General features: G+C 35.9%; 2 protein-coding genes and 1 long non-coding RNA gene across 3 annotated transcripts in view; all 3 read right to left on the bottom strand.

Moving 5' to 3' along the window:
• The window catches only part of LOC129439893 (uncharacterized), a 31,573-nt gene extending 22,203 nt beyond the window's left edge, over positions 1-9,370 (bottom strand). Inside the window, exons 1-2 of the mRNA XM_073860601.1 lie at positions 9,051-9,370; positions 8,664-8,727 (exon numbers count right to left, since the gene is read on the bottom strand). Coding sequence (XP_073716702.1) covers positions 8,664-8,727; positions 9,051-9,059 — 73 coding nt within the window. The 5' untranslated portion in view covers positions 9,060-9,370. The remainder of the gene's footprint in view (positions 1-8,663; positions 8,728-9,050) is intronic.
• A 999-nt stretch (positions 9,371-10,369) lies between these two features.
• On the bottom strand, positions 10,370-11,084 carry LOC141358835 (uncharacterized). Its single transcript, XR_012365305.1, has 3 exons — positions 10,998-11,084; positions 10,583-10,693; positions 10,370-10,402 (listed from the first exon to the last, which is right to left on the bottom strand). It is a non-coding gene; the product is annotated as an uncharacterized lncRNA (long non-coding RNA).
• A 5,947-nt stretch (positions 11,085-17,031) lies between these two features.
• Positions 17,032-19,203, bottom strand: LOC141358822 (GTPase IMAP family member 7-like). The gene is made up of 2 exons (XM_073860602.1): positions 18,857-19,203; positions 17,032-18,750 (listed from the first exon to the last, which is right to left on the bottom strand). Coding segments are annotated over exons 1-2 (1,230 nt in total). The 5' UTR covers positions 18,858-19,203; the 3' UTR covers positions 17,032-17,521.
• Between the last annotated feature and the right edge of the window lie 1,834 nt (positions 19,204-21,037).

The following is a 21,037-nucleotide window of genomic DNA, read 5'->3' as shown; positions in this document are numbered from 1 at the left end:
ACAGCACTAACTCTCTACCTTATGATCTTGCATGGGACACTTCTTGTCTGCTGTGTAGAGTTCATGACAAATACAGGGTTTTAAAAAATACAAAATAAAAAAAAAACACTAAAAGAGACTGGGTACTGTGCAAAAACTTTAATAAAGAACAGCAAGCAAAGACAAAAATAAACAATTGAAGGGTGCTTGATAATGTACAGGTGTAGGCAGTCATGCTGAAAGCTGGTTGGGATGTGGGGACTTGTGCTGGAATTCGCGGGCAGGCTCCCAGGTGTCATCTCAGGTTTTGCCACTGTAATATCAAAGTGCAGATAATGTCATTAGAAAACATAGTACAACTTTGAGGTACTTGTATTTAAAGGAAAACATCATTGTTCTCCTCTACTAGACCAAATTACAGCATCATCCTAATATGATACATTCTGAAAAAACACAGGTATTAATTATTGGTAAAAAAATCCCTTAGATCCCAACTTAGAAGATATGTGCGTATTAATTTGTCCAAGTTAAGAGCATAGTAAAATATTACTATTTTATTAAAGGAAATTGTAATATTTTACTGTGTTTTTACTACTTGTTACTTCAATGCTTAGAGAGGACATGTCCTATATATAGTTATGTGAATGTGCACTTTAGCAGATTTTAGTTAATAGGTTAAACTCTTACTAACAACAAAATAAAAATACCCATTGCCATTATGCCATATATTACAAATGCATACTTTTCATTGTCTCATTAGAAAACAAGCAGGACAGCTCTCCGAGGGCATCAGCACAAGCTGAAAGAGATTTCCAATGATGGTCCATCTCTGCAACAAGAATCTTCTGCTCCTCCTCAGTCCTTAGATCGACAGAGTCTGGAATGCAATTATGAGAAAGTCTTAAGTCATTGGGTTTTCATGGCCTCTAGGTTTTGTAACTGGTTTTGCAGAGCTTTTTTGGTCTACAATGACAAACATTCACAGATAGCAAGAAACAAAACCAAATCTTTAATGCACAGCTTCAAACACTACTAACACACAATTCAAAACATCTACCACAAACTCTACTGATGTCATTACCTTCTGATATCAGTGAGATGGCCAAATTGTCAAACTTTTGCTGATTCCAGCCCATGGCCATGAGGGTCGGCAGGTCTGAGCATACTGCAAACACAGAAAATATTTTGTCACCATATTATTCCCCCTATTTATTATATGATTATATAACTAGTGCAGTATTGCACCTGCTAGTGCAGTTGTTTTACTTGCTTTTGACTTGGGTTTTGTGGTCACTGCGATCCTAGAGAGGAAGGCATTGCACTGTTCCACCTCCTCTCCTAGTGTTAATCCAGCAACATCCTGATATGCCATACTCCATTTCACCTGGTTAAAAATTAGGAAAGAAAGAAAGAACCAGATGTTTAATTTATTTTCTATCACACAGCAACTTTTCCTTACCTCACATTTAAAATCATGGGCTTTGGTATGAAATACTAAAAGGAAATGAATGTTAAGAAGGTGTTGGAGCTCACATCTATGCTAAATTGTTGGGAATTAAGTATGAAAAGATATTTAAGATTCTGCTTTAACAGGACAAAACAAAGTTCTTTACATTCTTACCATTAATTGTGACCACAGCAATTGTCTTTCCTGGACGGACCCTTAATGACTCTGGTGAACAACCACAGATTTTGTCAGGCATTTCCACAGGTACAAGCCGCACTGAAAAACATCATACAGTAGAGGACAATTAAGATCATTTCTTTTGACTAAGTAACATAAGATTGTAATGGATAAATAGTGGTGAAGCACATAGTTGAAAAAGTACATGAGAATGTACATGTTTAAAATGCTGACTGACACGGAGTATCCACATACATTTAACATCAAACAAAAAGGTATAATTGAGATAGTAAAGCATATTACTGTAGCTTAACTATTCTGAAAATGATATATGATGTACGTACACAAAACTTACCACAATGGGAAAGAGCCGTATCCACCACAACAGTTGTTAAAGGTAATGGCTGGAAGAATTCAGCAGTCATGGCATCTATGCTATGGAGGACATGTTTGGTGTGCATGATGACGTCACATTCAGCACAGAAGAAGGGGCGAGGTTGACAGTCACAACATTGGATAACAGCTGGACTTCTCCCACAAACATTTTCTTGTGCCACAGCCGTGTTCAGCAGACGGGGTCTCTATGCCCTCCACTTCTCTGAAAAGAGACTTTGACGTGTGCTCCAGTTTGAGGAAGCCAGAAGAGGATCTCTTGGTGTTCCAGGAGGTGATGCCTCTGAGAAATTGTTCAGTGATCTTGTAGAAAACACTAAAATAGTTAAAATAGTATACAAAAACAATACTTTTATATTTCTCTTTATACATATATATTTACAGCATCTAAGTGTACTTCATGTGTAAAAGGTCCAGTATTCAAGCTAATTTAAGAAAATAAACTATGTATTTACTTACATTATAACCCACTGTCATATTCTGTATATGTACAGATATAAATGATCATTTAAACACACTGAAGTACACCAACAGTCTCTGGAGCAAAGCCCACCTCACAATGAATGTCAAGAACATTGGGAGGATCAGTGTTCCGAATGTGATCTGCTTAAGAGGATTAAAACAACACAAAGCAACATTTATATATAACATACAATATAATATACATATTTACAAATTCCAACTTGTCCCAAGGCTAGTGGCACAGTCTGGTTACAGTCTCTAATGGTGCAAGCTCACTGTTTAACATTATAGCTTGAGAGAAAAACTAGAACACTTTATTTTCCCAAACCCTTATGTTAACAGTCCAATAACTGTATGGTTATCTATGCGTCATGCAGATGATGACAGCAAATAAGAATGCTCAAATAGAACCGATTATAAAGAAAGCATTTGATTGGCTATTGACAATAGCCTTAGGGGTCAATCACACCAAACGCGTTTTAAATGTGTGGAAACGCAAGGGCGCAAATTGCTAGGCAACCACAGATGCAACTCTCTTGTCAATCAAATATTGAAGCGTGAGCGCTCTTTTTCTGTTATGACAGATATTAGCAGAAACTTTACAAAGAGGGCACTTGCTCTGGCCTTGATGCGGGGTGAGAGTGCACAAACATGCAGGAGATAGTGAGTGACCCCGTACCTACAACGGAAGGCCCGCCTCTCCCCTCATTCGATTGGAGAATGGAAAGATGCGAATGACGTCGGACGCTTTTCCGCTCTCAGCTCATTCAAACAGCACGTGCTGCGGCCAGCAGCAAAAAACGCGTCTACAACTGCCATAAACACGTTTGGTGTGATTGGCCCCTTAGAAGTAGAAGTATTCATTAATTTTATACACCTGCAAGTACCCAAACAGTGTAGATCCTAAAAATATATTTTAAAATGTAAACAATACTGACCTTTCCTTGGTTGATTACTGCTTGACCTTGCATAGACAATATTTCCCATCAATGTCTCTTTTCTCTAATGCACCCTCGGCTCAGGTGTCTTCACTGGCGCTGCTGCTTCCTCTTCTTGCAGCTCACCAAGAGTCTCATCAGGACTTTGGAGCTCATCCTTCAGTTCTTGACCATCAACCAAGTTATCCAAGATCATGAGATGATATTGGAGCTCTGAATGGATGGACATGTTGATGGGCAGAAACACAAACAGACAGAAAGACTCACAACAAAGAGAACAACAGATAAAACAGATATAAATGTAAACAGAGAGTGCTACAGTGAGACTGACAAGTACAGTTTAACAAAACACATGTGACTATTAAAAGTGCCTTTGTTTTTGGTTTGTTTGTGGTGGTGGGGGTATAAAGAGTTTGAAGCTTGCAAATTTGAAGGACATAAACAGAAAATAAATAAATAACTAATAATACACACACGCACTCACGCACACAAGTCAACATAATAACTTAGTTGCGAGCTAGTGTAATATAGGTATATCACTACTGAAAATCTTGCATTTCCCTGTATCTTGCTGCAGGATTAACTTTTACACGACACAATTTATTGAATTAAGTTATCTAATTTTGATATTCCCTACCGGAAAAGCCAGCTAAGACCAGCATAAGCTGGTAGCTGGCTTAAGGTGGTTTAAGCTGGTCCTCCCAGCCCGGCAAACCTACAAGCTGGTGGATCAGCTGGTCAAGGTGACCAAAACACAGCTTGCTACACCAGCAATACCAGCTAAAACTAAGCTGGGAGACCAGCTAAAACCAGCTTATGCTGGTCTTAGTAGTTTTTAGCAGTAGAGTAGACATCAGACTGCCCCTTAAGTTAACTTTCATACTCAATGCAAAGGTCAACTACGATAAAAAAAATGACGTTCGATGACGTCACCCTTACGAAAAATAACCATGGTTTTATTGTGGTAATAGTGTAGTAACCATGTTTTTTTGGTGCATTGATTACTATCAGCAAAACCATGGTTTTACTACACTAACCATGGTTTAACTATGGTTTTTGAAAACCATGGTTGTCAAAACCATGGTTATTTTGTGGTTACCATGGTTTTACTACAGTAACCCTGGTTTTTTGGTTTTAACTGTAGTAAAACCATGGTTAATTTTCGTAAGGGCAGAGTTATTAAATTACAGGATTTTAAATAAACAAATTAATAATCATATAACACATAAATTAATCAAACACAATCGAAGTATAGTAAAATGTATATTTAGATCTATATTTGTTAACATCAACGAGCCTCTGATAAAAATTATTTACCATCCAGCATGGTAATCAAAGCTAACAGTTAGATGAGCAGAAAACGCTTAAAATGCTACTCTCACGCGCCGTGGAGCGTTGTTAAAGTCACTTCTGAGTGTTGTTTTACCTGCAGATGATCGCTGTTTTAATAAAACTCCTCTCTGAATGTTGTTTTACCCGCATTTGAGCGTAAACTCACCGCTGAATGTTACTGAACCTGCAGCGTTCTTTAACTCACCGCAGACCGCGCTAGCTGATTTGAGATCAGACTGCGAGGGAATATTAACATTTAAAACCCAGTTGAATGGCCAGATAAATATGATCCGGGTCATAAAAGAACAGATCAATTGAGATTATGGGGGTCAATAAAATATATTTTTTGTACCAGGGTAATTGAAGCCGGGTGTCCACTGCTCACTAACTTGCTGTACGTTTCACCGAGTACATAAAACAATCACCTGACTGAAACGTACATATCGTTACGTTCTGGCAAAACTTTATTATCTTTTGATATTATCTATTCGGATTAACAGTTACAGTTAACTCATAGCCTACTCGAGTCTCTGTACAAAAAACGAAAACATACAAATGCATTTTTATTATAAATTGTTCCGTTTGCGAGGCAATACCATAAGCCGGGTGTCCACTGCTCACTAACTTGCTGTACGTTTCACCGAGTACATAAAACAATCACCTGACTGAAACGTACATATCGTTACGTTCTGGCAAAACTTTATTATCTTTTGATATTATCTATTCGGATAAACAGTTACAACTCATAGCCTACTCGAGGCTCGGTAGTGAGACACGTAGACCCATGTAAAATATTTGGTCTGGCTGTTCAAGAATAGTTTGCCATATAACGTTAGTTTTGTGCGGTTTGGTACGTATTACGAAATCAACGCGATATCATTATTGTGCGATTCCCTGCCGTTTAATTTCATTAAAACACACAAAACGAAAACATACAAATTCATTTCTATTATAAATTGTTCCGTTTGCGAGGCAATACCATACTCTTTCGGTAACTTACTTCGAGTAAGTGCGATGACCTCGAGGAAGTGCGATCCAGAAGATATGTGCTCTTGGAACCTCATAAACATGGAAATAATTACTAATTGATGTCAAAATGAGTGTATGCTGACAAGTCTGAACATCCTTTATTAATATTGTCCCTTTTATAAACGTTAATAAACATGCATCTGATACGGGCCAAGTATGACTCGCTGTATAGCGCCTCTAGTGGACGTTTCACAGGGAAATGTACTTTCAGCTACGTATTTTAGGTTTTGCAAAAATGTAGGCAGAGTAACGTATTTCCAATGAGCCTGGGTTGTTTGAATCAGGTGTTTTAAATAGTAATGATAGTCTAATAGAGTATGGAAACGGTCCGTGTACTTTTGCGTCCATTCATGTTTCCTTTATAAACCATGATATGAAAAATAAAATATAAACGGTTGTTGTATTTTTAAAATGCAATATTACATTTCAAAATTTAAATTCAAACTGTATTTAGAACATCCTACCAAAAAAAAAAAAAAAATATTGATGTATTTTCAGATTTTTGTTTATGATTTTTGCACCTTTATTATACATTTAAAACTAAAATTAAAAAACGCGATTATTAGCTATTTCACATTCAGACTTCTTTGGCAGTGATCGCAGTGCTTTGCTTCATGCATGTAAACATCATCATTCTACGCATTTTGTACATTTCTTCAAGTTTTGTCAAATTATGTTAACACAGCAAGCAAAAACCGAGACTCTAGTCCGGCCATGTGCAATAGGAACACACTTCTACCCTAAATAACCTTAAATTTGGTTACATGCCGCTTGTCAAAATAACTTGGAGAAGTAGGCCTACTGTATTCCATCATGTAAGCAACAGGTGTTCAAGGTGTTTGCTTTAATTTCTTTTACATGTTGTAAACATACGCATCGTCTATTCTTGGGCTAGACTATTAGACTTTCACTGACAACCTAAATTTTGCCTTGTTTTAGCCAAAATTGCTTGCTGGGAAGCCGGTGCATGCGGAAGACAGATACACGTTTTATAATTAACGGCTATTTAAATGAACATGCAGTGTTGCAGTCAGAAACAATTGACTAGTTTTAGATTCAGCCTGTGCGCATCTGTCATCGCAACAAGTTATGGTTCAGACACAGGTATTTAAACGCAAATCAACATTCATTCACAACGAGAAATGTTCAAAGTGAACGGGAAGGACTGTGCGAAAATAGAGAGATTATGCAGTATAAAAAAAGACCGACGTCCGTCTGAAACAGTAAAAAAGTAGTTTGTTATTTATATATATGGACAGTCAAATTGGCATGAACACCGACTGCTTGTTGATTGAAAATAGCCGTTAATGGTAAAACCCCTCAATTGAAACTGGAAAACTAAGCGGAGGAAGAAGACCCCCAGTTTAAGATAAATGTAAAATAATTGTGTTGTTTTACACTTGTATTGAAATTGTTATTTTTTCATTAAAACCTTTAAAACCCGTTTTCATTTAGTCATGGAAGTAAAATCTTCTTCCTTTATTTCTTAACGCCATTCCAGCATCTACGGCTATATTCATGGCGAGAACCAGGTAATCCATACACAAGTTTATTCAGACAAGTTGATTTATACACAAGTTGGGGGAGGGACAATTTGGTATCTCCAATTTGTCTAACTTTCATGTTTTTGGCCTGTGGGAGGAAACCGGAGTACCGGGAGGAAACCCACGCTGACACAGGGAGAACATGCAGAAACTCCACACAGAAAGGCCACCTGCCCCATGGAAGTTTTTAATTGCTTTAAATGGCTATCCAATATATCATCAAAAAATAATTTACAAGTATATAAGAAAAGGTTTGTACTGTAAAAATACTTTATTTGTTACGTTGTTACAAACAGGAGATAAAGAATTTACAAACCGCAAAGTCTCCGCAAGGTTCAGCACTTGGACAGCGTCAGTTTTTTATAAGCATTACTTAAAAATGTTTCTCATCTCACCATATCCACAGGTACAGAGTCATCATATACAATAAATCCGTGAGTTAGCATTTAAAAACATTTAAAAACAGATGCATTTGTTTAAAGCAAAGCATTTATTTACCAGGCTGCAGGTGAAGCAGCTCTTTGTGCCTTCTAACGTCTCATAATTAGTCCATATTTATGTCCAAGAGACTCAATATTAATCTTTCACATTCAATCCTTAAACCTTTCATATTTAAAAACGTTTTCGTGCTGCTGCGCATTCATGTATCATATGTGTTAAGCAAACCCGCGTTGTCGTCCCGTCTCGGCGCATATTACTATAATGCGCTCTTTAAATAACAAAAAAAAAACATAGTGCGCTTTAGACTTTAGACCAGGTTTTTGTTGCGCTGCATTGCGCCGGGCGTAAGATAGAGCCCATTATCACAAATCAACATTTATAATTTCAAAAATTGTAGATGTTCAGTCTTGCCAGTTATAATCTACGCGTTTTAATATAGTCTAAATGAGTAAGAAAGGCTGTGATGTTCACGTGCATAAAGCCGCGCTCTGCGAATTCACAGCCAGAAGAAGCCTTAATGTGAAACAGCAAAACTGTGTAAGTAAAGTAAATAAATTACAATTATTTGCTTTTCAATTGTAAAATACTATTAAATAATTAGAATAACTTTGTATTTTGATCACGGACCGGAAACAAATGGGAAAATCTTGTCCCAATTTTGAAAAATCCGATTTTAGAATAATAATATAGATTTTTAGTTTATAATTTCTTGTCTCATTTATTTTTTAAACAGTATTTTGTCTTTCTTTCTTTGAGTGAAGCTGCTTAAAACTAAACTGGCTTTTCCTATGTCGGCGTAAAGACACTGATAGAAGATAACAGACTCACTGATAATAAACAAATTAATTAATCAGTGTATTGTATTGAATTGTGGCTTGAATAATGAAAAAGAATCAAAAAGGTCATTTCTCTATCACTCACCTGCCATTAGAGCAGAGTCCTCCATTTTTAATCTCTCCTCTTCAGTCCATGTTCTGTTTACTATCTGTGAAGGGAAAGAAATAATTTTGAAGAATTTTTTACAACATGATTTGTTACAATTAATATCTGATTTAAATGCTGAATGTGTCAGCGTAGATCACTGTCAGCTGGTATTACTGATTGAGGATATATTTCTGATTAAAGCTAATTCAGACTGACATTATAAGTGTATTATGTGTTTAGTATTATGTACTTTAAGTCTTGTGAATGGCTACAATAGATTGACATTAGTGTGATGAGATCAGAGATGCTGCATTGAGACAGAAAGTAGCATGTCTTGTGTAGTTTATAGAGTAGGTGATAATGGCTTAGTAATTCTTCCCTTACCTCTGTCATTAAATATACAGAACCTGCAATCTGCAACCTCACTCTGGCTGATACAGAACAGAAAACAGTGTTTGAAACATCAGAACACAGAAAGAGTAAGAAGTAATTTAATTTAACAGAAAATCTCCAGTTAGTCTCACATCCAAATTTTAAATATGTAACAGTAACTTGATATTCTTCTAAAGTCTCTTGACAATAATCAATAAATAAAATTCATAAACATGCATTTACTCTCACTGTGTCATGAGCGTTTCAATGTTGGTAATTTTGAAACTATAAAGACCTCTCATCTGGTAGAGATTTCACCAATATCATGGTGTATATACTCTACGTGTGTGTATGGCTGTCAGTAAGCAGTGGAATTGTCTTGTGTTATTTACATGCCAGTCAAATAACGTCATAATGCAAAAAATACATCAAAACGAGGATGAAAACTAACTAAAGGGTAAAGTTAGACAAAAGGTAAAGGAGTACAGTTGTTAACAGTGTTATAGCAACAGCTCAACAGTGTGTTACTGCAATAATGATACAGAATTTCAGTTCTTGTGTGCAAACAAAATGTTTTCTTCTGTTTGACTTATATCACGTTCCTAATGCAGAAAATAACTATATTTAGTGTGATTCAAAGTTCTTAAAGATAAGATTTTGGTCACACCACCCACACCTGATGTACGTGTCTCTTATACTGTATTTATTTTACATCTTCACTTGATAATCAGAGTCACATGATCATCTTCTACAATTCTGTTTCATTTCAGTTCATTTTCATTCTTACAAAGGAATATTAATAAAGATATTAAACCGAGTGCAATACTCACATTCTTCTTTCAATCTTTCATCTTTTACTTTTACTGTTATCTCCTCTGTTTTGACTCCACTGGTGACCTGACACACATAATCTCCCCGATCAGACGATCTGAAGTCTTTCAGTGATAAGGAAACATCTCCTCTCTCCAGCTTCACAGTGAACGGATTCACTCTGCCCTCATAGCCTCTCCCCTCAATCATCTCTCTGTTCTTATAGATGCACACACAGTCTGTCTCCTTAAACCATCTGATCTCCATGTCAACAGCACTGATTTCAGGTGACAGGTGACATGATACAGTGAATTTATCCCATATTAAAGTCGTAATTGTCTTAGCTGTTTCAGGGACAATAAGCTGAAACTCATCTGTAACACAATACAAAACAGAATTGAACCTAAACAACAACTGTCACTTACATGTACTGTGCATTATGGTGAGGCAGAATGTGTGATAGCACACAACAGAGTGCATTTAAATGTCTGTAAATACAGTGATCAAAAAATATTTTTTTAACTTACTACTGCTTGCAGTTGCCATCTTGTCTTCTAAACAGACAGAGAGACAGAGAGACAGAGAGACAGAGAGAGAGAGAGAGAGAGAGAGAGAGAGAGAGAGAGAGAGAGAGAGAGAGAGAGAGAGAGAGAGAGACATAATCATTAACACATAATTTATTTCCACAGTAATATTCTGCGTTTAGCAGTAAAACAGCTGATATTGTGTCTCACCTGTGCTGTTCTTCAATGAAACTCAATCAGATTCTTCAGGTTAGAAGTTAAATCATCTCTCTGCTATTCAGTAAAACATAGTGGCACATCACCCTACAGCATGCATCAAAACTGTATATATGTAAGTAGATAAGCACTGATTAAAAATTAATTAAAAGTTTAAAAAAATACATAATCAAGTAAATTCAATCCAATTAATAAAATCCCCCGCAGTTACTATTGTACAATAGCAATTTAACCTAAATGTACACTTGTGGTGGACGGAAGAATGTTAGGACATTAGCTATCGAGTGTTTAACGCGCAACTCAACATAACGTTACTCCCGAAAAACACGTCGAGACAGCGATAATTGTAAGATTAAGATTTTATATACATCTTAAACCTCAGTTTACTTTTAAATTATCATTTTCTTACCGTGCAATACTCCGGAGTACTTGATACAGGCTGTACAGTAAGTTTAAACAAAGTTAACAAACTCTTCTTCTTCTTCTTCTTCTTCTTCTTCTTCTTCTTTGAGCTTATTGGCGGCTCGCATTCTTAAAAGAGCATTACCCATCTACTGTGGGTAATGGATCAGAGACACTATAATCCATCCCCCAGACCATTCAGGACTCATGCTTTCGATGTTCCAGCTCCTCCATCTACAGCTCAAGTCCGTCACAATCCAGAGAGGATTAATAATAATAATAATAATAATATCTATATTCTATTTATTAAATTAGTTCTATTTAGGAATTAAATTAATAAACTATCCCCTTCCTCTAGATCAGAAGCTTCTTTAGTGTTAGTTGTTGAACACATTTCTTCTTAAATTCTTCTATTAGTTTAGCCCTTTCCTCTATGTAGGCTATCTATTGCATTTAATAAGCACATGCTCCACTGTTTCTCTAAGTCCACACCAATCACACAGTCCTGTAGGATGTTTTCCTATTACATGCATTGTCGAGTTAAGACCTGAATGTCTAAGTCTTAATCTTGATATAATACAGTCTTCCTTTCTTCTCCCCCTCGAACTCCTTCCTCTTCCTACAATTGGTTGTATTGAATATAAATGTCTTCCTTTTTGTTCATTATCACAATAAGATTGCCAGTTTTTATTTATCTCTCTTTTATTATTGTTCTGCTTTACTATACATTATTTCCATATCAATTCTTTCATTTGTCCTAGCTTGTTTTGCTAACTTGTCTGCTGCTTCATTACCTAATATTCCAGCATGAGCAGGACCCACAAGAATTGAACTATATTATTTGTCCTTTGCATCATATACATTGTCTGCAATATCTCCAATACAAATATCCTGTCTAGTTTCTGATTTTTGTACTTCTAGACAACGCAAAGCTGAACTTGAATCTGAGCATATCAGAGTTCTATTTAATCCAATTTCATTTATTTTATTCATTGCCATCATAATTGCCATTAACTCTCCTGTAAAAACTGAAACATGATCTGTTATTCTTACCGCTTTTTCCACTTTTATCCTAGGGATGATATATGCTACCCCCACCTGACCATTCTGTGGGTCTTTGGATGCATCGGTGTACACCTGCATATACTGTTTATACATTGATCCAATATATTCTCTTGTCATCCCTGCTTCATCAGTACTCTCATTCTTATCTTGCCTTGATTCCAATAAAGATAGATCTATCTTTGCTTGTGGTAAAATCCATATAGGTGTTTCTGGTTTTATTACTACTGGAATAACTCTGTACTCATTTAGTTTCATATTCTGCACTAAGTCTTTAATGATCCATCCAAAACTGTTAACTTTCCTTTTACCATGATTCCAACATGTCTCAATTATACCTTTTGCCGGGTGACTATCCTTCTGACCTTTAAGGTTCGCCCAGTAAGCCAGTATCAATTGCTTCCTTCTTAAATTAATTGGCATCTCCCCCATTTCCACCTGTAACGCTGGAACAGGAGAAGAAGGATAAGCCCCGCAACAAATTCTCAAAGCTTGTGATTGAATTCTCTCTAATTTTTCCAAGTGTGTCTTTGCAGCTGAACCATATGCTATACAACCATAATCTAATATAGCTCTTATCATTGTTGTGTAAATCGTTTTTAATGCCAATCTATCCGCTCCCCATTCACGTCCTGAAATACATCTCATTACATTTAATATCTTCTTACATTTTTCCCCCATCTTATTTATGTGTATACTCCACGTAACCTTTGTATCAAACCACATACCTAAAAATCGTATCACTTTAACTTGTTCTAACTCTTTATTATATAACTTCATTTTTAAATTTATACTTGCCCTTTTATTTGTAAAAAATATGTATTTGGTTTTTTCCACTGAAAATTTAAAACCCCATTTATACGACCACATTTCAACATTATTTATCGCTGATTGCATTTTATTAATAATATAGTTGACATTCCTACCTCTGAACCACAGGGCCCCATCATCTGCAAATAATGATTTATTTATACTTCTATCTAGCGATTCAAATACATAATTTATCATAATTATAAACAACAAAGGACTTATGACACTCCCTTGAGGAGTTCCATTCTCAATTTTTCCTTCTCTTGATATACATTTACCAACTTTTACTTTAATATTCCTATCAATTAAAACATCTTTAATCCAATTATACATTTTCCCATCAATTCCAATTCTATCTAACTTTATCAACAGACCCTCCTTCCATAGCATATCATATGCTTTCTCCACATCAAAAAAGACTGCTATTACGGTTTCTTTGTTTACCAACGCTTATCTGATTCCAACTTGATAATTGAGTCCATTGTTTCCTTTCCATGTCTAAACCCATTTTGGTATGGAGAGAACAAATTAATCTTTTCCATATGATACATTAAACGATCAGTAATAATTTTTTCCATTAGTTTACCCAAATGTGAGGTTAATGCTATTGGTCTATAGTTTAAAGGCGTGGTTGGTTCTTTACCTGGTTTTCTAATCGGTATTATTAAAGCCTCTTTCCAGCTCTTGGGTATAATCCCTTCTTCCCATACCTTAATATAAAACTCTAGAATGATTTTAAGACTCATCACTCAACTTTTTTAACATTACATAACTAATTCCGTCTTGCCCTGGCATTGATGCCTTTGTATTTCTTAAAGCCCTCTTTAACTCTGAAAATGAAAAAGGAACATCAAGTAACCCATTTGTAACTCTTTTTTTCTCCTTAATATATGGATACTCTTTCAACAATTTCTGTCTCATTTCCTTGCACTCCTTTGACAAATTATCTGAACTATTAATTTTTGAAAATTCCCCCTGAAACATTTCTGCTTTTTCTTTGTCACTTATAGCTATCTCTTCCCCAATACTTAATACCGGGTAATCATATTCTCTTCGAATCCCACTCATTTTTTTAATCATCCCCCACACTTCCTCAATTGAAGTACTTTTTCCTAATCCTTCACAGAATGATCTCCAATAATCTTTCTTTACTTCCCTTATTGTTCTTCTAGCTTCTGCTTGAGCTTTTTTAAATTTTATCATACTTTCCCAATTATGCGTTTTCTTAAGATTTTTGAATGCTTTTCTTTTCCTCTTAACTGCTGCTGTACACCTCTCATTCCACCACGCGACTATTTTCCCCACCCTTTTCCCTTTGCTTTTTGGAATACAATCACTAGCAGCACGTTGTATCACTGTTATTAATTCATTATATAACCTTTCAATTATAATTTCTTCCTTCAACTTAATCAATTTTAATCCCTCCTCACACTTTTTCCCAAATTCCTCCCAATCTGCCTTTTCATACCTCTATTTCCCTGTATTTACCTGCTTTACCACCCTGATATTGTGTGATTCATAAGTTATTCTTCCACTTTATATACTTTGTTCCACCAAATGAACCAGTATACTTGCGTTGTTGCAGTCCACAGTTAGTTGCATCCTGTAGTCGCCAACGTTTGCTCTTATCAATTTAAGTGTACGTTTGATCAATAATATAGTCGAGAAAGATTCATAATTTAGAAAGTATCACAGTTAGGGCACTAATATCACTGAAGGGATTTATTTGTACATTATCCCACTTATTACACAGCTATTCCTATACGAGTAAATATAAAAAAAATTATTTGATATCTTTTATTAGCATTTTTTTTTAAAGTAACTATCTACGGGAAACCTGTTTCGAAATGGCTGTAAGCAAAGACGCGTTTAAACAAGTTCAAAGTCCATACAAGATAAGCATTCAATTTATTAATTTCTAAATAACATGCCATAGCCTATATATTTTAATAATTATGCATATTTATACTGTATCCATTCATAGGTCTTAAACTGCATGTGGTAAGATTACTCATAGTAGGCTTACCCGAAATGTTTTACTCCAAAACATTATAGCAAAAAACTTTTCATCCTAAAGGCACTACTTTAATTGTAGTCATAAGTAAAGTTCGTTTTTCTGTCAAAAGAATAACTTAATTTAGTTACGACTTAATGCGGAAATGGTAACGCAGCAACACGTGTATGATGTGTCTTGTGGTAAAACTGCCGACCAATGGGATCTCTGGATCTGGATCCAGCTCAGCCCCTAAAGGACTTAAATGTACTACAGTATGGAAAGACACAAGTGCCTTTGAATGTCAAAAACTTACTACTGCTTCCAGTTGCCATCTTTGTCTCCTAAATAAAACAAAGCACACACAGTGAGAGCGCAGAATGATTAGACTGACTCGACATCTTCACCACATCACTGACGCTAACTTATTTCATCAGATATTTTGCCACACCTTTGTTGTTTACTGATAATCAGATTATTCAGGTTACAGATTAAATTGTCAGTCAGATCTTGAAAACAACGTGGACAACTATTGGACAAAAAACAAAATGTTTCTCCCTTGGCCGCAAAACGTTTATAAAAAACCCTGCTTTACAGCAGGATGATTTTATACAGAAAACAATTCATCACAAAACATCAAAGATAAGTATCTTTAATATGCACTTCAGCAGGGTGCTAAAACTTGCCTTGTTTTTGATGTAGCCTAGTATCTGCTATGATGAGAAGGCCTATATCAGCGTCGCGAGAAATATTTCCAAATCATGTTAATCTTTGACTGTCAAAGCAATAACACAGTTAAAGCCGATTTCTCGAAATTTAAGAATATAAACAGATACGGATCATAACACTGAAATGAACCGCTATTATCCTTAACATAAAAACGTTCACTTTCTCTTATACAGTAAGTGCCTGCAGTTGTTCCTGCTCTTTTTGCTGTCTTCTGTCTGTTGATTGTTTTGCAAGAATGGTGTCAGATCCATGTTCTTGCCAAGTCTACTGTTGATTTGACAGCAGTAACTAACATACTGCCATGTTTTCTTAGCTCACAAATTTAAAGGTTACATTAAAGGTACAACGAATGGTACATTTAAAAATATATATTAAAACTGCTTTTTAAAAAGTCAGCACACAAATATTCAGCTGGTATTTAAATATGGCAAACAAAAATAGCTGTGCTAGCCTAAATACCACACCTACTAAAACACATCGTCGGTCTCTTGCATAGTGTTAATAACATATCACTGACATACAACAACATACAACAGACACAAACACAATCAGTACATACTAGGGAAATTGGACTGTTTATATATTACATACAGTGATTTGTATGAAGAAATTTTGTGTGATAAATAAAAATGATTGTAAAAAATTATTTTAGGTATAGGAGTGGTATATTTTAAGTCTTGGCATTTTGCACCAAAGTCACTGGGCTATTTTTGGGCTAGTTTTATTTGGCAATTGGCTTAGTTTTGCTATGCAGACCTGGCAACCCTGTCACTAATCCCACTGGAGTGGCTCCCAGAAAGCATCTTGGCACGAACCTCCACCAGCAGGACCTTGTTTACGGCCTCACTAAAATAATTTTCTTATTATAACCCACCACTCTCTAGTATGGATATGGTCATTGTCTGATGCTCTTTTATATGCGTATGGCATTATTTAAGGGTTTATTACAAGGCAAAGATCTGAAACAATTCCGCTGTGAAAAATTTCAAGATCATTTGTGTATTATATAAAAAATGTTTGTTTTCCCTGAATCACACACATGCATATTTAAGAGATTAACGTAGATGTTTTTACTCATTTTATAAATTTTGCCCTAAATGTATTCATTTTTGTTTATCAGCCTAACTAATACTTGACCCAAAAGACTAAGGGGGCATGTACACCAACAATCGAATTGTTTCCGATGGAAGTGCCACACTTTTTAAAAATCCCAAACTGCCAATTTTTCCACGCCGAGTGCCCCAAGGTAAATGTTCAAAATGTTCAACTTTGGGCGAAACGCTCAGCTCATCAATGTCACTTCTCACTCGCCGTCCAATCACTGTGGAGGAGGGGTGGGACAATCATAATAATCAAAAGAATCATAGCAACCAAAGCGCTTAGCTGAAAAACCCTGGCAAGTGCCCATAGTTGGTGTCCGCCTGGCATTTTAAGCCATATTTAAATGCTTTGTTGTACAAAGAACATGCTTGTTAATGTTGTTCTATGAAAATGCATAGAATGTGGTATAAATATATTTATTAAATAAGACATATGCCAAACAAAATACTTCAGTAAAATCAAAAAATGTGTTTCACTTATCATCTAACTGAGACCATTTTAACTGTACTCCATATGAGGGCTGTTTTACCTCCTTATACAGTATAAAGCACCTAAAAGGATTTTTTGTTAAACACTAAAATGTAAAAGGAAGTTCAATCTGCCACACGCTGATGGTACAGTTTACAAAGCTGTTATTGAGTCAGTAGTGTGTACATCTATATCTGTCTAGTTTGGTTCAGACAAAAGTAGACTGCAATGGATTGTTGAGACAGCTAAGAGGATCATTGGTCGATACTGTATGCTGTGTAAGTACTGTGCGCTTCTGAAACCACAAAAACTTCTTTGTGTGAATACTTGATGGATAAAGCTCATTCTGATTTTAAATAAACAGGATTTTAGGAGGATTTCAGGATCTTCACTGCTGATTCATGAAACTCACACATTAAGGAGTAATTCTCCTTGAGTTTTAAGAGATTATTTTTTAGTGTCTCGATCTCTTTGTTCTTCACTTCCATTAACTCCTCCTGCATCTTTAACTTTGAATCTAAAATGTTCCTCTGAAGTTCAGGTAGGATGATTTTCATGAGGTTTCTCTCTGTCTTCACCCTGATTTCTCCTTCATATATCTGCCTGATCTTCTCCATCTCCTGTCTGTGTTTCTCCTCTAGCTCACCCTTCTCTTTCTCTTTCTGATCTTTCAGTTTGTTAATATTTCTCTCCAGCTCTGTTCTCCTCTCCACCTCTTTCTCCAACTCTCTCTTTAATTCTAGCTTTTCTTCTCTATCTTTTTTGTCTCTTATCTGTCTTTCTAGATCAACTGTTCGCTCATTAAGTTGTTTGATGTCTCCTTCATGTTGCTCAATTATTTCCTCTATGCTTCTCATTGTGTTCTCCACCTGTTCTTTTAATTTTTCCTTAATTTCTCTCTCCTCCCTCTCTTTTCTCTCCTCTCTGTCTCTCATGATCTTTCTCTCCATCGCTCTGATCTGAGACTCAATCTCCAGGTAGATCTCACTGCTGTAAAATTTCTCTGTGTTTCCTTCCACCATCTTCTCAATCTTCTCCAGCAGCTCTGAGATCTGTGAATCATCTCCACTCTGATGAATGCTGAGACAGTGAAACCTGTTCCCACATTTCTCTACAAGTCTCTGGACCTCCTGATTCCCTGACTGGACAAAATCATCAATGCTCTTCTTTTGTTCTTCATCAGTAACAGTGAAAAGGATCATGGTGTTCCTCCAACATCTCTCCCCAAAAATCTCCTCCACTTTCTCCAGCATCGCTTTCTCTACTCCAGTAGATTGTTGTACTGGTATGATCAGGATGAAGGCGTGAGGTCCTGGAGCAGTCAGACGGACACAGAGTCTCACATCCTGTCTCACCTCCTCCAGAGAGAGACCAGAGCAAAACCAGTCAGGGGTCTCCACCACAGTCAACTGCTTCCCATTCACCTCCCCCTGTCTGCTCTCACTCTGCTGGATCTCTGTTGATGTATCAGTCTGGATCTTCTCCTCTCTGTTCAGGATGATGTTTACTGATGCACTCTTCTCAGATCCAGCACTCCCCAGCAGAACCAACCTGAGCTCTGATCCAGAAACCAACACTGAAGCTGTTTCTCCACTCACTAGAAAACAGATAATTCACAAGATGACTTCTGAAATGTGTCTTATTTGTATACCTAAAACTACCAAAAAAATGTTTTCCTGTATATTGTTTCATAATTAACTCACTGTTTGGAAGATTCCATTCAAAACTCTGTCGTCTTCTTACTGGTGCTGACACTGATAAAACAACAAAACAATTTGATTTGGCAAATGTTATATTGCATTATGCAGCATCATGGTAATAATTAAATAAAAACCCTAATACATAATTGACTTAGTTATTGTAAGTTTTGTTTTCCTTTCTGACATTAAATGGGTCCTATTATACCTTTTCACTTTTTCAACTTTAGTTAGTGTGTAATGTTGCTGTCTCTGCACCAAAATCTACTCCAAAGAGAGAGCATATAGAACACCTTTATTTTGGGCAATCCTACAACATATTAAAATAGTGTAAATGTTTTTAAAAGTATATAAATCTCTGCAAATTACTGTAGGTTAAATGTTTAAATAATTAAAGTTATAATATATAAGCATTTGAATTTAACATAAAAAATAAGATTTTTTACCATATTACTAAAGCAAGAATATATAATCACTTTCACCCCATCAGAGATTTCTTACCTGAACTCTCCAGTAGTTTGTTCTCCTCAAGCAGTAGTTGTAGTTTGCTGTTATTTTCCTGTAGTTCATTTTTCAGTGTCTCCAGTTGATGTTTACTGGTTTCCAGTTGTTTGACTGTGTTTTCCAGCAGTTTCTCTTTCTCAATCATCAGTATATTTTTCTCCTCAATCTCTTTTTGTTTTTCCTCAACCTCTCTGGTTGTTTGTAGTAGTTTATCATTAGAGATGTTCAGAAGTTTCTCCTTGTCCTCTAAAGCTGTTTGTTTACTCTTCTCAAGATCTTTAATCTGTGCGTCTTTTTCAGTTAGGAGTTTCTCTGTGTCTTCTAGACGTTTGCATTTTCCATTTAGCTCTGGTAGACAAATACACAAAAAATTTTAGTTATAAACTTCAACTGGTTTTATTCCTTGTAAACAGTAACTGGATTTGTCATTGGAAACTATGTGATATGATTGATAATGAGTACTTTTGAAGGTGTAGGAGTCTGTTTAATAAGGAATTCACAAGTTGTTTGAACCTCTAGAAATATTTCTAATAATTTGCTTGTCTTCATAGATGCGTGTAGCAGCGTTAGTGCTGTAACACACTTTACCATAATTTACTCCATTCCACAGAATTATATAGATTTCCTCCTAAAACCACCACAGTTAAAATCTCGTGTTTCTCTCTTTGTTGATGTTAACATCTTATAATGTTCCTAGTCATGATTTTGACCTGATCGTCTACTTCTTTTTGTGTGCATGTTGTTGTTTGCTGTTTTGACAGGTCTCCTTGTGGGTACCTGTCATTCTCGTGCCTTTCCTCCCTCTTATTATTTCATTATTACACCCGCAGCGTATCTCCTTGCGTACCTGCCTCTCATTATCTCATTATTATTTTACTATTTAGCTCCCCTTTGTCTCTTGTCATGACTATCTGACATATTTCCATGCCTAGTTTTGTTTTCAAGTTTTTAGTATATTGTGTTCTCCTGATATCATCCTGGAAACTTTCTCCTGTGGATTCTTCCGATGTCAGCTTGCCTGGGAAGGGCTTTCTCTTGCTTTTTGCTTTTTTGCATGCAAGTGAATCCCCTCTCTCTCTGACACCTTCCTGACAGTTCCCCAATATGATGTTGTAAATGATCACTGGGTAATACAAACACTCACCAGCTAAATGTGTAGATGACTCATTTTTCAGTCTCTTTACTTCAGAATGAAGATATTTTACTTCTTGCTCTGGTAAAACACAGTAGCTTTAGATTAAATTTATATTTAAATATGTTCTGTTTGATAATCATGCTGGATTACATTTTTTTTATCCGATTAATATTGCAAATTTGCTTTTAAGAAGCTAAATTTAACTGAATATTCACTTTCTGTGGGAAAAATCACAACAGATTTGGTTATAATTCAGACACTCACCAGGTTGTTTCTGCCGTTGTTTGTTCTCTTGCAGTGTTTTCTCCTGATGAGTGAATTTAGTTTTCTGTTCATCCAGTTGTGTCTTCATCTCCCGTAGTTCATTTCTCAATGTGTATAGATGAAGTTGGTTGGTTTCCAGTTGTTTGACTGTGTTCTCCAGCAGTCTCTCTTTCTCACTCATCAGTTTGTTCATATTATCCATTTGTGTCTCTTTGTCCTCAAGCTGACTCTCTGTCTTCTCAAGTTCTATGATTGTTTCCAACAGTTTATCTTCCATGTCTTTA

The sequence above is a fragment of the Misgurnus anguillicaudatus genome, chromosome 22 (genome assembly GCF_027580225.2).
Source record: "Misgurnus anguillicaudatus chromosome 22, ASM2758022v2, whole genome shotgun sequence".
In the NCBI taxonomy this organism is placed as follows: domain Eukaryota; kingdom Metazoa; phylum Chordata; class Actinopteri; order Cypriniformes; family Cobitidae; genus Misgurnus; species Misgurnus anguillicaudatus.
The sequence above is the reverse complement of the archived record's forward strand: the minus strand, read 5'-3'. Positions and strand labels throughout refer to the sequence as shown.